A 13,453-nucleotide genomic window follows, 5' to 3' on the forward strand; every position below is an offset into this window, starting at 1 on the left:
CTTACTTACAAAAGATAGAGTTACAGATGTAGAAAACAAACTTATGGTTACCATGGGGGAAAGGGGCGGGGGGATAAATTGGGAGACCAGGATTGACATATACACACCACTATATATAAAATAGATAACTAATAAGGACCTACTGTATAGCACAGGGAACTCTTCTCAATACTCTGTAATGACCTATATGTGAAAAGAATCTAAAAAAGGGTGGATATATGTATATGTATAACTGATACACTTTGCTGTACAGCAGAAATTAATGCAACATTGTAAATCAAGTATACTCTTAAAAAAAAACAAAAAAAAAAACAAAAACCCAGGGTTAGCCACTCCCTAGCTAAGGGTCCCCAGGCAAGTTACTGAGAGTGGTGACAATGGCACCCACCTTGTGGGTTGCTGTGAATATTAAACATATAGTCTTAGAACAGTTGCCTGGTACAGATTTAAGTGCTCAGCAGACATAAATAACTACTGAGAGGATACAAGGGAGCCCTTTAAGAGGCTCTTGGTGAAGCCCTGCAAACAGAAGCCTCCCCAGGACACAAGTGGATCACACTCTCACATCCTTCGAGACGAGGCACTTCTGCTGCTCAGATTACAGTTTGGGAAGATGTTATTGTTTTTGATCATCCCAACAACCCTAGAACATGGGAATGCTTATCACCCCCATTTAACAGATGTAGAAACTAAGGCTCAGAAAAGTTAAGTCGGTTGCTTTGAGCTGCACAGCCCGGTGGCGCAGGGCCTGGCTGCTGGTGCACCAAGAGTGCACACTCTTCACTTCCACTACCCTAAATGGCCAGCCCGTTCACAGTCCAATCTCACACCTGGGACTTGCTTCATTTCACATCCTAATGCTTAGGGAGGATAGAGCTCCAGTGCCCCCTGAGGCCCACACCTGGGCTGGCACAGGGCATGTGTCCTGAAGAACCCCCGCCCGTGGCCCTCAACCTTCCTGGAATGACTTCCCGAGGTGGCCTGGCCCTGTCCCCTCCCCCAAGGCCAGGCCTCCGGCCTCCCTCCCTGTCCTCCAGATCTCCTCCTGCTCACAGGAGACCTTATTGACCAGAGGTCAAACCAATCTCTTCACCCCAGGTCCCCTAGGGGAACTGCCCTGCTCCAGAAGCCAGCCTCCCATTAACGATTTTCTCCCTGGCCCACTGGACAGAGGCAGCATGGGTGACCCAGGGTCAGCAGGGGCTACCCAGTGGCCCTTCCCCAGGATGCGGGGGAATACTCCATCTTGCCCAGCTTCCACCATTTAAGCCATACTCTGTTGGCACATCAATCCCGAGGGCGGTAACAGGGGTGGCATCGGACATGGAAACAGAGTCCGTCCTTTTGAAAAGGCAGGAAGACCCCTGGGCTTCCTGGGCAAGACCTCTGGGGGACTCCAGGTCTTTGCACAGCCCCTCTGCCCAGATGACACCTGCCCTCAGGTACCTCCTCTGGAAGTACTTCCTGCCCTCCGACCTCAGGCTGGCTTACAGCCTCCGGACACTACTGTAATGGCGTACTGTCTCCAGAGTCCAGTTTGCCTGGTTCATCCCTGAACCTCCAGCTCTGCCCCCAGAAGGCACCTGGCAAATGTTTGCTAAATAACTGTGGCTAGGATGAGGAAAATCTGGCAGCCAAAATCAGCCCCATCACTTACTACCCAGATGAGCAGAGTGCCCAAGAGAGGGTTTTTAAAGCCATCAATTGCTAAGCTTCCCTCTGTTCCAGGCACTCTGCTAAGAAGCCCTCAAGACATGGTACCTCGTCAAATTCCTTAAGCCCCCGGGGAGGTAGGCACCAGTTAGAGTGCATTTCACAGACTGGACCTCTGAGGCACCTCTCCGGGGCCACCGAGCTCCGGGGCCACAGAGCTCCGGGGCCTGCCTGCAGAGCACATGCAGAGCGGGGCCGCTCAGGAACATCCTCTCACTCCTCCTTTCCTGCTACTTGGCCTCGCTGCCCAAGAGGGGGCCTGTCTTCCAGGACTTCCTAGAACAGTCAGAGCTGCTCTCTACACCCATCCAGGTGCATAATCATCAGGGGCACTGAAAAGCTGCAGTGTGACAAAAATCAAAATGCTGCGGCTCTCGCAAGGCGAGCAGGGCTGGCACTGCTCCAGGGTGTCTCCTGGGGCAGAGCAAGGTGCCTTACAAAAGGCTCTCCTTCCCCCACCCCATACTCACGGATTATCTTTTAGGTTGAGATAGCTTTTCCCGCAGCAGGGTAGCCTACAGTGGGGTCCCCCTGCAGCCTGGCTGAGACCCCTGTTACCCCCCAGGGGGACCCACCCCTTCTCTGAGGGGCTTGCGCTCTGGTGGAAATATTCACTCCCTGATCCAGGAATTGCACAGGGGGGCTGCAAGGGCCCAACGGGTCCAACTGTCCCCCGAGATCCCAGCACGGACGTGGTGCTTAGCGGGACAGAGCCCGCCACCTTCTGCCTGCAGTCTCAGGCTCCAGTGCACGAGGTGAGGGGTTTTCCTGCTCCCAAATCTGCCTGGCTCTCCACTACCCATTGCACAGCGCCCGCATGTGGTCCTTTACCATCCAGCCCCCGCCTAGCTTCCAAGCCTCCTCTCTTAGGCACCTTGGGGGGAAACTACCGTGCGATGAAAAGAGGTTGGGGTGAGCCCCACTCCAACCCCAGGGCCAACTTCCAGACGTCAACCCAGGTTCCCCCTCCCGCCGGGGAATCCAATAGCCACAGTTGCTCCCTCTGACCGAAGGTTTCAACCTCACCCATCCACTCCTGGCTCTGAAGTCATGTCTGAAGTGGCTTCCTATTTCTTCCTGGGCCCGCCTCACACCAACATCTGCCACATCACACATCACCTAATACACACGTTACATCAGCACACCCACACCACACACATTCAACAATAGCACTCACTGACCTCGGGTGTGACCTGGCTCCACCCCAAAATCACCAACTTACTTGATTTCTTTAACCCTCAGTTTTCTCATCAGCAGAATGAGATTGTGTACAATTATTTATCTCAGAAAAACATAAGTAAGAAGAGCCACTTTTTTTTTCTTTTTCTTTTTTCTTATTTTCTAAACAGTCACTACTTATGGAGCATGTTCTCCGTACTAAGAAGTACCTTAAGTAACTTATCTTACGTCATCCCCAGAGCAGCCCTATGAGTTGGTATGATTATTATCCCCATTTTACAGATGAGGAAACTGAGGCTCAGAGAAGTTACATTGCTTATCCAAAGGCACAAAATTGGTGCAAAAAAGAATCAAGATTCGAATCCAGCTCAACCTAGAACCTCTGCTCCCCATCTCTTCACCCTCTCCTGCTCTATTCTCCCTTCTCTCTGTCACCCACCTCCTTTCCCCCATTCAGGAAAGTAATTGGCTCCGGCCACAAGCCATATGTGGGGCAGGGACTGAGGTGGAGGATTAAACATGAAAGGACTGAGGCCTTGAGCTCACCCCCTACCCAAGAGAAGAGGAAGGGGTCAGACTGCCCCTCCCGCCCAGGTACCATCCTCGAGGCCTCAGAGAATCCGGGCCCCTGTCTCCAGGCAGCCTGCCCAGAAAGGGAGGGTCTCCCTGGTCCCAGGAGAGGCAACCCACAGACTTCCCGCCACATTCCACCACTGCCTGCCTCCCCCTCCAGAAGCAGCACTGGGGCCAGCCATGCCAAGGGCTTTCAGAGCTTCTCCAAATTCTGGATTCAAACCTGAGACCTGCACCCCATTCCAGGAGTGGCCCCTTGTAGAGTCAGCACCCCCTCCACCCTGAAATGCAGCTCCCAAACTCTTCCTCAAGAGCAAGCCTGGACTCAGGCCCAGGAGTTGATGCCAGTCATAGTGCTCCGTGGATTATTACTGTCGTTGAGCACGAATCTAACGCTGGCTCCCACTTAGTGGGCGTTCGCTCAGTGCCAGGGTCCCAGCTAAGCACTTTCCAGGCACTGTCTCCTCGCTCCTCGCCGGACCTGGGCAGGTCAGAACAATTACCATCCCCATGATAAAGGGAGACACAGAGAGGCTAAGGGATTTGCCTAAGTTGTACAGAAACTGATGCAGCCAAGAACTGAACCCACCTCTGGCTCCGGAGTCCGTCAGTTTCCCCTAGCTGACACCCCTGGACAGAAAGCGGAGGAGGGAGGCTGGGCCCACCCCTGAATCGGAGCTTGGTTCACTCAGACTGATGCCCCCAGTCACCACTTAGCCCCAGGTTCCTCCCCTCTCTTCTGTCACACTCCCCACATCCATCCCAGCCAGGGCAGAGTGATGCTCCAAAGGGCCCTTCCCCACCCCCAACCTGTCCATTAAGCTCCTGGGGCTGTCAATGTATTGATTGGCAGGGCTGAGCCATCAGCATGGGAGGGGGGTGCTGCCACCCAAGGCGCTGACCGGGAGCTCCTCCTCCCCATACATCAGCCTGCTCTGTACAGATTGTCAATATGGGTGCCGCGGCCCGTCAACCCTGCAGCCAGCCTGAGGGAGGGGGCAGGACTCCTAAAGACCCATGCTCCCTTCTTTCCTCCTTTTCTCCTTCCTTCCAATCCCTCTCCCTTGAAGCCCCTGGGGGGGGAGAGGGGTCATGCATGTCAAAAAGGTAATAAACAAGCCCTTTATTCTGGCATTCAATGCCCACCATGGCCTTTTATATCACCCCCATTCCTGAACTTGATGCGCCAGCCATCCCAAACTGCTTGGAGTCCCCTGAGCACATCAAGCTGTTCCCTGCTCCATGTAGAAATGGTCCATGTGCCTGCAAAGGCTTTTTCACACACACACACACACACACACACACACACACACACACACACACACACACACGCAGAGAGAGACGCTGAGAGTCTTCACCCAGCTTGTTCCTATTTCAAGATTCAAATGGCGCACCTTCCCAGGCAAGATCCTCCTGCCCTGAGTCTAGTTTCAGGGCCCTTCATCAGAATACCCTCTGCACCCTTGGGCCCCTGCCCCCTGCACAGATCCCTCAGATTTCTCTCAAATCCCTGAGGGCTGGGACAGGTCCTGAGCACCCCGTGCCCCACACCTGGTACAGGGTTGAGGGGCTCCATACAGATGCCCGGCCCTCAGAGAAGCTGTTCTCCCCACCCCTCCACTTGCTGACATTCATGCTGCATGCCAGGTCCGTGCCAGGTGCCACAGGGCCCATGGGATGGGCCAGGCCTCCTTTGACTTCCAGGAACCAGGAGCTGGCAGACAAGCAGGCCTCTAGGCACACCAGAGTCAAATGTATAACTGCAGCTCACAGTTACTCAGCACTTATAATGAGCCATGTGCTGGGCCAAGTGCTTCCCCCCAAGTGACCACAGTTCACCCCCTATAGCAACCCCAAGAGGGAGGGTCCATCCTGATGCCTATATTACAGATGAACCACAGAGAAGCCGAGAATTCACTCAGTCATGCAGCTACCAAGTGGCCGAGGTGGGGTATGACCCAGGTGGGCTGCGTCCAGAGCCTGAGCCCCTATACATCCCTGTGAGCCCCAGCAGAGAACGCACTGGGTCACAGAGCAATGACAAAGTGCTAAGAGGTTCCAAGGCAGAGGGGGGATGGGGAGAGTGGTAAACAAAGCTGCCAAAGCACCTGCCATCTCTTCACAGGGATCATGGAGGAAAAGAGCTGAAGCCTTAGATGTCTTCTTCATCCCGCTCAAAACCCAGTCCAGGGCCAGCCATGTTTGCTGATTGCTAATGAGGAGCAGCACCATAATTGAATGCCTACTGCATACCAGGTCCAAGACATGGCTTCAATTAATCCTCCCAACAGGCCCTAGGAATGGTATTATTATTCCTATTTCTCAACTGACGAGGAGGTAGAGACTCAGAGAGGTTAAGGATCTTTCCCAAGGGCACACAGCCTGTGAGTGGTGCAATAAGGATAAAATTCAGACCTAAATCCAAGATCTATGCTCAGACTAGAGGGGGCCTGATGTCACCGATGCAAGAAGCACAGCCTTCCTAGCTTTCTTCAGCACACTGCAGCATGTTAACACACACACAGAGCATATAATTGATCAAGCAATTACTATTACTCAATTATTTACTGAGTGTCAACCACAGTGCTAGCTACTCTGTGTGCATTATCCTATTTAGTCCTCACCATAACCCTTAAGAAGTAGGTACCTTTCATTACCCCATTATACGGATGGGGAAAACCAAGGTGCAGAGGGTGGAAGGTTAAGAAATTTGCTGAACAGTTGCTCAGCAGCACAGGTAGGATTCAAACCAAGGTCTCTCCTACGCCAAAGCCCACACATTCAAGCACCACAGAAGCCGCCTAGCTCACTTCACTGATACCCAGGTGGAGAAACTGAGGCACACAATGAGCCAGTGACAGAGCCAGGACTCCAACCCAGGCATTCTGAGAGTCCTTCTGCTCTGTGACCTATGGGGGGGCTTGTCTTTGGCCCCATCCTTGGCATAGCAGCATTTTAAATGGGCCTGAGGCCTTATGCCGTTTAGATGTCGGAGCAAACAAAACCCAGTCATCTCCCAGGCCCTACCAGTAAGACTGACTAAAGCCTGAGGGGCCCGCTTACACACTGATGTTCCAGAACAAATCCCTACTGTCAGACCCAAGGTGCCAACAGCAGGCCTCAGCCCTTCCGGAGGCTCAGTGGCTCTCCTCCAGCCTGGGCCACACTGACAGGGCCCTTGGCATTGCCCTTCCCTAAGTGCTCAGCCATAGGTCCTTGTGAGTAGGGAGGAAACCCAACCCAACACAAAATATGGGGCACACAGATGTTCATCAGACAACCCCGGCCCTCAGAAAGGAAACAACACCTTCCCTCTCCCCAGTCACCAGGAGGTGGCAGTGCCATGGGCGAGGGGAGCTTAATCCACTGACAGAGGGGTGGAACCAAGGGAGTCCTCCCAGAACAAGAGACACAGGGACTAAGTCTTGAAAGGCAGACAAGATTTCAGAGCCCTGGGTTCTGCACTCTCCGTGCTCCACACCCTTAGGAAGTCGGAGCTGTTTTCTTGGTTGTTTTCTTCCCATTTTATGCGTGCAGAAGCTGAGACCCAGGGAGGTTAAGTAACTTGTTCAGGGTCACACAGCAAAGACAAGACAGAACGACTCTTTGAACCAGCCTGGCAGATTCCAGAGCCTTTAAAGTGCTGTTTAATAAGCCTGGGTCCTAGAGTGGGCAAGCTAGAGTTGAATCCCACTCTGCCTCTCTTTCCTGCTGCGCAACCAAAGGCAGATTATTTCATGACTCTGAGCCTCACTTTCTTCATCTGTAGAATTCCCTAATTCCAGGCTGGTTGTGAGGCACAGCCTAGATGCTGTGAGAAAGCGTCAGCCACGGAACGAGCCCGCAATACCCGGCAGCAGCTACCAGTATAGTTGTTACCCTGATGGGCCTACACCTTGATTTCCCACACCAACCACTTCCCTGCTACAGGACGAGGTCAGAACCAAAAGATCCTGCTGAGGACAGAAAGTCTTCTCCCTTTCCCCATCCATCTCCCTTTGGGGGTCCAATGTGCCCTCTCAGCCACCCAGGGCTGGGAGGAGGCAACACTGTGGCCCTGACACGCTGCCCAGAGCCTGCTGGACATTGGCTGCACCAACCACAAGAAATGTTCAAAATCCACCTCCTTGCCTCAGAGCAGGTGACACACCTGGGCTGCAGGAAGGCTGGCAGGGTGCCCCCATCTCCCTCCATGCTGGGAAAGAAGCTGGAAGGAGAGTGCTGAATCCTCCAGGCCCCGCTACACCCCCAAAAACATCCACCTCTGGCTCTGAAACCCTTTTACACCAGAACATTCCAGGAAGATCAGGGCCTGCAGACACCAAGTCAGATGCCCTCAACCACAGAGACGCCCACCTGGACTCTGTGATCATCCCCTAATAAGGGATCCTATCAGGGGGATCCAACCAGATCTCTCACTAAGGGCCCCTAGCATGCCTCTTGAGACTCCATTTCCCCATCAGTATTCTTTCTGAACAACTGCAGTGTTTCTGAAAAAGTCTGCCTGGTGTGCTGGAAAGGATACAAGGTCTTGATTTCAGAGTCTTGGGTCTTAGCCATGGCCTTGAAAAATCCCTTCCCCGCTCTGTACCTCAGTTTCTCCATCTGTGAGGTAGGAATATGATAATGTTCCTCCTACTCCAGTCTCCCTTGTAGAATGGTAGAAAGGATGAAAGGAACTTCCTGATGCAAGAGCCACTTGGAAATTCATACAAGTAGCACTTTCTCACCAAATGCAGGTCACTTCTCCCCAGCCTTGGCTTCCCCCCTCCCGCCCCGCCCCCTCCCTTGTCCCTACCCCCATCAGGCTGCAGGATGCTCTCTACCTCTCAATGCTTCACAGCCTGGGACAGGAGGGGCGGGGCTGAAGGAACTCCTGTTTATCTGGCACTCTCCCTCTCTAGACTGGGAGCTCCTTGAGGCCAGGAACGGACTAGTCTTGTTCCAGGGGCAGCAAGAAGCAGGCTCCCAGCAAGTATTTGATAAACAAATACCTGACTGGATGGACGAATGGATGGATGAGGTGGCTTCTTCAAGAAATTAAAAGTACAATCCAATAGGACAGCATCCCATCCTCTTCAAGTCCCAAAGGACTCTGTCTCTGGCTTCCCCATCCTAGCAAGCTTGAAGAGAGGTTCTACACCTCACTGAAGAGGCCAGGCATGGGGGTGGTCAGCCTTAGAGAAGGCATGGAAGGAAACTTCCAAACTTGAGCAAGTGCGGTGAGAGAGGAAGCAGCGCTGTGGGAGGGAGGGACCGAGGGGCCAGTGGAAGGCCCCCCTGCCCTGGCCCGCCTCACGCCTGGCCTGTCTGGGGAAGGCCAGGACCTAGCCGAGCCTGGCGGCAGGAACAATGTCAGGCAGGTGCCGGCAGAGCTGCGTGAAAGGCCCAGCCCGGTGTCATTGTCAGCGCTCAGCCAAGTGCAGAAAAGCAATTTACTGGTCACGCCGCTTGCTCCCCTTGGAAATTTTTAAAATTCTTCCGATTTGAGCTATCCACGGTGTCCCAAGTCGTGTGGAGAAGGGATTTTATTAAATTCCCAGCTTCCCGCTCCCAGGGTTGCCGGCAGGGGAGGGCGGGGCTCACCACATTGTCGGGGGGGGGGGGGGCGGTGCGGGCAGTGTCTGGCATTGACTGTGTTCACAGAAATGTGGCTGGGGGCAAGGGGCCCATTTGGGGTTTGATGGCTGATGATGGATGGAAAGAGGGGAGGAGCCCAGAAACTCTGTTGCTAGGACTGGACCAGTTCCCCAAAACACGGAGGCGGGGGAAGGAAGGGCATAGGTGTACAGAGTTCCCAGCAGAGCAACGTGCTCCTGGGGGATGAGAATTCGCAAAACCTCTTCCACGCCTATCGTATACCATTCATCCTCGGGGCCACCCATGTCACAAATGATGAAGCTAAGTCTCGCAGAGGTCTACATATAGGGAAAGATGGAGCTGGGGTTCAGGCGCAGTCCACAGGATGGCAAAGCCCTGAGCCCTTCCTGCGGTGCAGGGAGCCTCCCCTGGGCCCTGCTCACCAAGGGCACTCTCATTACCACCCTCCAAATGCACCCTGTCCAGGAAGTAGCTGCTCTCCCGGTGTTGGCCCATCACCTCAGTGGGGAGCAGACTCCAGACTCCCGCAACTAGCACAAGGGTCCCACCCCTCATCTTTACCTCTAACGAACACTCCACCTTGTCCCTCGAGCATAAAGGAGGATGTGAGCCTGCCAACATTGTCTATAACTCCCCAGGGTAGCGTTGCTTTATCTTTCAGCAATCATGGGTGCTTTCAAAAACCTGTGGGGAGCTGAGAACCATCTCACATACACTGCATATATGGGCACCGTTTTGCACACAGTGTTTCAGGGACCACCCCTCCCCCATAATCCCATCCTTAGATATCCTAAGGGTGCATGGATCATGGGTTAAAAACATCAGTCAGTCCTAAGGCAGTTTGCAACGGGAAAGGCTGCAAAGGAAAGGGGAGGTGGGGGAGGGGGCGGGGAGAGGAGGCTCCCTCACCTGCTTGAAGGCATAACCCCAATGGACCGAACCCAGACGGCCCATCCAGCTTTCGCCTCCCCGCCCCTCCCCCCCACAGGCTGGCTCTAGCTCTGGCCAGGACGTGGAGGTGGGATGCAGAGTCCAGGTTCCCTCCCTCACATTCCGCCCCCCCCACTCCCTCCCCCCCGAGAACACAAAGACCACACAGCAGCCCCTCCTGGGCCCCACTTCAAGGACCAAGAGGCAGCAGGCAACAAGAGGCCTGGGCAACAAAGTCTGAAACCAGTTCTCTACTTTATGCCCATTTCATCGTCCCCGGACCCAGGCTCAGCACTCAGGAAAAGAGTTCTCACCCAGGTCAGACAAGCAGTCCCCCGGGGTGACCCTGGGGCCTGCCCTCTGCTTGGGGACTCAGCTGCAAACCAAGCAGGCCATGCCTGGCACTGGCCTCTCTCTCTGACACCAGCCATTCCCCACCCTGCCCTCTGCAACCACACAGGGTCACATCTGCTTTGGCAAACGGCCAGTCTTAAGTTACTGACTCCAGTTGTATTGATTCAAGGAGTCACCGGGGACCCCAGCCTGGCCAACAGAAAGAAAGAACCCATCAGTCTGTCCATCCATCCTTCCAGCCCCCAGTCCCAACTAGTTGCCCTCACCTCAATGTCCATCCCGATGGTAACAGCTCTCTCTTAGGAGTGGGACGGGAGATAAGCAGACTCACCACCACCACCGCCGCCGCCCTCCGCAAGAGACCCGTGAGTCTCAACAGCACTCAACACACACACCTGGGAGAACCACCACTTTGCCTGCTCAGTGCTCTCTCTGGGCACCTCGGGAATCCAGAAAGCTAAGGCCCAAGCATCCTCTCGAACCCTATGAGGACACCTGCCTTCAACCCAGAGGGGGAAGGGGCAGATAATCTCTTTTGGCCCCAGCCCAGCTCCTCCTAGGGCGCCTCCGTCAGAGCACTAGGTGGTGGAGGGCTAGGGCAGCTGGCACTTCCTATTCCCTTTCCCTTTGCGCCCCCCCTCCAAGCTGAGGCAGCCTGGTCTGGTTCTAATCGGGGCTGAAGTCAGCTCCCTCAGTCCCTCTTCTCTTTCCCTCCCCCCGCCCCCCAACCCTTTTCCTTCATTTCCACGGCTTTGGAAGCCCCAGTGTTCCAACTGTCTGCGTGCCAAGACCTTCCCGAGTCTGAAAGCTGCTGAAGTAACAGATCAGATTTTAGCAAGTGCTTTCCAGGCTGAGCGCCAAGCCCTCTTCTGATTCAGGAGAGCGAGCGAGCGGGGAGCGAGGCGGGGAACCAGCTGAGGGCTGCACTACCTTGGGCAAGGGTGTGCGTTGCGGAGCGCGGCCCGTTCCGGAGCCGCCTCGCAGACAGTGGTCCCTCGGCCCAGGCGCCCCACTCTGCTCGCTCTCACCCCAGTCTCCCCTCGTAGCACAACATCTCTCTCTCTCTCTCTCTCTCCCTCTCTCTCTGTCTTTCTCTCAATGCTGCAAACGCCTTTGAAACCACAGAGTAATTTACAACTGAAGCTTTCTCCCTGGACTCCAAATCCACTCGGTTGAAAGGAGCCTTTTTGTTTGGAAGAGCGAGAGGAGATGTTAAGGGACGGTTGGCAGAGAAAATCCCTACGTCCTGACTCCTCACCGGCTACGGGCTGGGCGGGGAGGCGGGGGGGGGGGGGGGGCGGGGGGCTGGGGGGGTTTTGGAGCCGGGCACATTGTAGCGGCTGAGGCCGCCGGCTCCGAGCATCTTCTCCCAGCCGAAGCCGACAGGGACCGTGGCAGCCCGCGCCAGCCTGAGTCCCGCAACAGAGCCCCTTGCCCTTGGCCGGTCCCCCGCCCGCGCTGGGCGCATTCGGAGCCACCCTTCCGCGCCCTGGAAACAGGTGCACTGGGCTCAGCGCCCAGGAGGGGTGGGGCACAGGGAGGGGGCGCGGCCCGGGGGAGGGGGGGTAGACACGTACCGGGAGACAGGGGCGGGTGGGGGGGAGGTCAGAGTCAGGAGCCCACGTACCTGTACCTGGAAGCACAGCAGCAGGAAGTGTAAACACCTGCGGGAGAGAGAGATGGAGAGGCAGTCAGTGGGACTGGAGGGAGGGGAACCCGCGTATAGACAGATACGCAGTCGGAAAGTCAGAAGAACGGCCGGGCGGACAGACAGAGCCACAGGCACACGGACAGACATCCAGGCAGGGTGGGCAGCCCCGCACGCGGGCGCTTACAGGCAAGTGCAGGCGGAGGGCGCTGAATACATCGCTGGGCGGGGGGGGAGGCGGCGGCTCCTAGCCCAGCCTGCACATGTCCCCTTCGCGCGGCCGGGACCGGGCGCCTCCGCCGCCGCCGCCGCCGCCGCCGCCGCTGCTGCTGCTCCCTCCTCGCCGGCTGCTGCTGCTGCAGACTCTGCTGCTCCGGGGCGCTCCGCGGCGCGCCCTGCGGCATCAGCGCCCCGCGCGGCTCCTCCCGAGCGCTGCGCCCTCCGGGCTGGAGCGGGGTCTGCGGGGCGGCCGCCGCTGTGCAGGAGGCACCGGCCGGTGCGAGAAAGCTTGCTCACTGCCGGCCGGCCGGCCGTCCGGGCGTCTGCGGGAGGCTGGATGCCCGGCTTACTCCAGGGGCAGCATGCGCGGCGGGGCTGGAAGCTGGGGCGCGCTCTCCAGGCGAGACGCGGGGCTGCGCGGGGCAAGGGGTCAGCGCTCCGGGGCCGGGGCGCGCGGCTGCAGCACGAACGCGTCACGGCCGCTCCGTCTGAGCGCCCGCCGGCTCATGTCTCCTCCTCCGCGTCTCTCCGGCCGTGCGCATCGCCACCTCCCACCACTGGCGGCGGCCGGGGCGTTTTCTACGCGCGGGCGGCGAGGGGGCGGGGGGCCGGGGGCGGGCCCGGGCCCGAGCCGGCACAATGAGGATGCGGGGCCCGGGGGCTCCCCCCTCGGGGCGCGGCCGGACGGGCGCTCAGCTAGCCTGGGTGCGCCGCGCCCACATCAAAGGCGGCCCTGCCTGCTTGCCTGCCTGCCGCAGCCTCTCCACTGCCTCCTCCTCCTTCTCCTGGCGGCTCCGGGTTGGAGGGAGGCGCTCAGACTCTCGGCGACGGGACCGGCAGCTCCGAAGGAGCAGAGCCAGCAGCTAGGCTGGAGCTGGTGAGCGCTCGAAGCCGTCGGAATTCTGCGCCTGGGCGCAATGACCCCGCGCCACGGCGCAAACGCTGCCGGAACTGGACAGGCTGCGGTCCCCAAGAACGCAGTTAGGTGCGGAACGTCCTTACTCTCCCACATTCGCTACTCGCACTCACACCCACCAGCGCTTGAGTGGGGAGCAGGGAAGGGGCGGGTCAGGCCCAGCCCTCGGGGCGGCTCCACTTAAGGGGGTCGCTTTTACCCGCTCTGTGAGTCCACGCAGGATCGTGGCATGTCCCAGGCGCCCTCTCGGACGGTTGGCCACCCTATGTGAGCCCCCTTTCAATCTCCGTCCCTGCCGTTGAGGGGAGGGGATCTCGAGG

The 13,453-nt window shown here is 57.0% G+C and overlaps 1 protein-coding gene and 1 long non-coding RNA gene across 2 annotated transcripts in view; one reads left to right on the forward strand and one right to left on the reverse strand.

Moving 5' to 3' along the window:
- The window catches only part of FGF18 (fibroblast growth factor 18), a 35,252-nt gene extending 22,501 nt beyond the window's left edge, over positions 1–12,751 (reverse strand). Inside the window, exons 1-2 of the mRNA XM_082456592.1 lie at positions 12,186–12,751; positions 11,978–12,014 (exon numbers count right to left, since the gene is read on the reverse strand). Of these exons, the coding sequence (XP_082312718.1) occupies positions 11,978–12,014; positions 12,186–12,217 (69 nt within the window). The 5' untranslated portion in view covers positions 12,218–12,751. The remainder of the gene's footprint in view (positions 1–11,977; positions 12,015–12,185) is intronic.
- Positions 1–13,453, forward strand: part of LOC309658286 — a 241,063-nt gene that overhangs the window by 42,480 nt on the left and 185,130 nt on the right. The gene's annotated exons all lie outside the window — the stretch shown is intronic.

This window comes from Balaenoptera physalus (genome assembly GCF_965194825.1).
Source record: "Balaenoptera physalus genome assembly, chromosome: 3".
NCBI classification, from domain to species: Eukaryota; Metazoa; Chordata; class Mammalia; order Artiodactyla; family Balaenopteridae; genus Balaenoptera; species Balaenoptera physalus.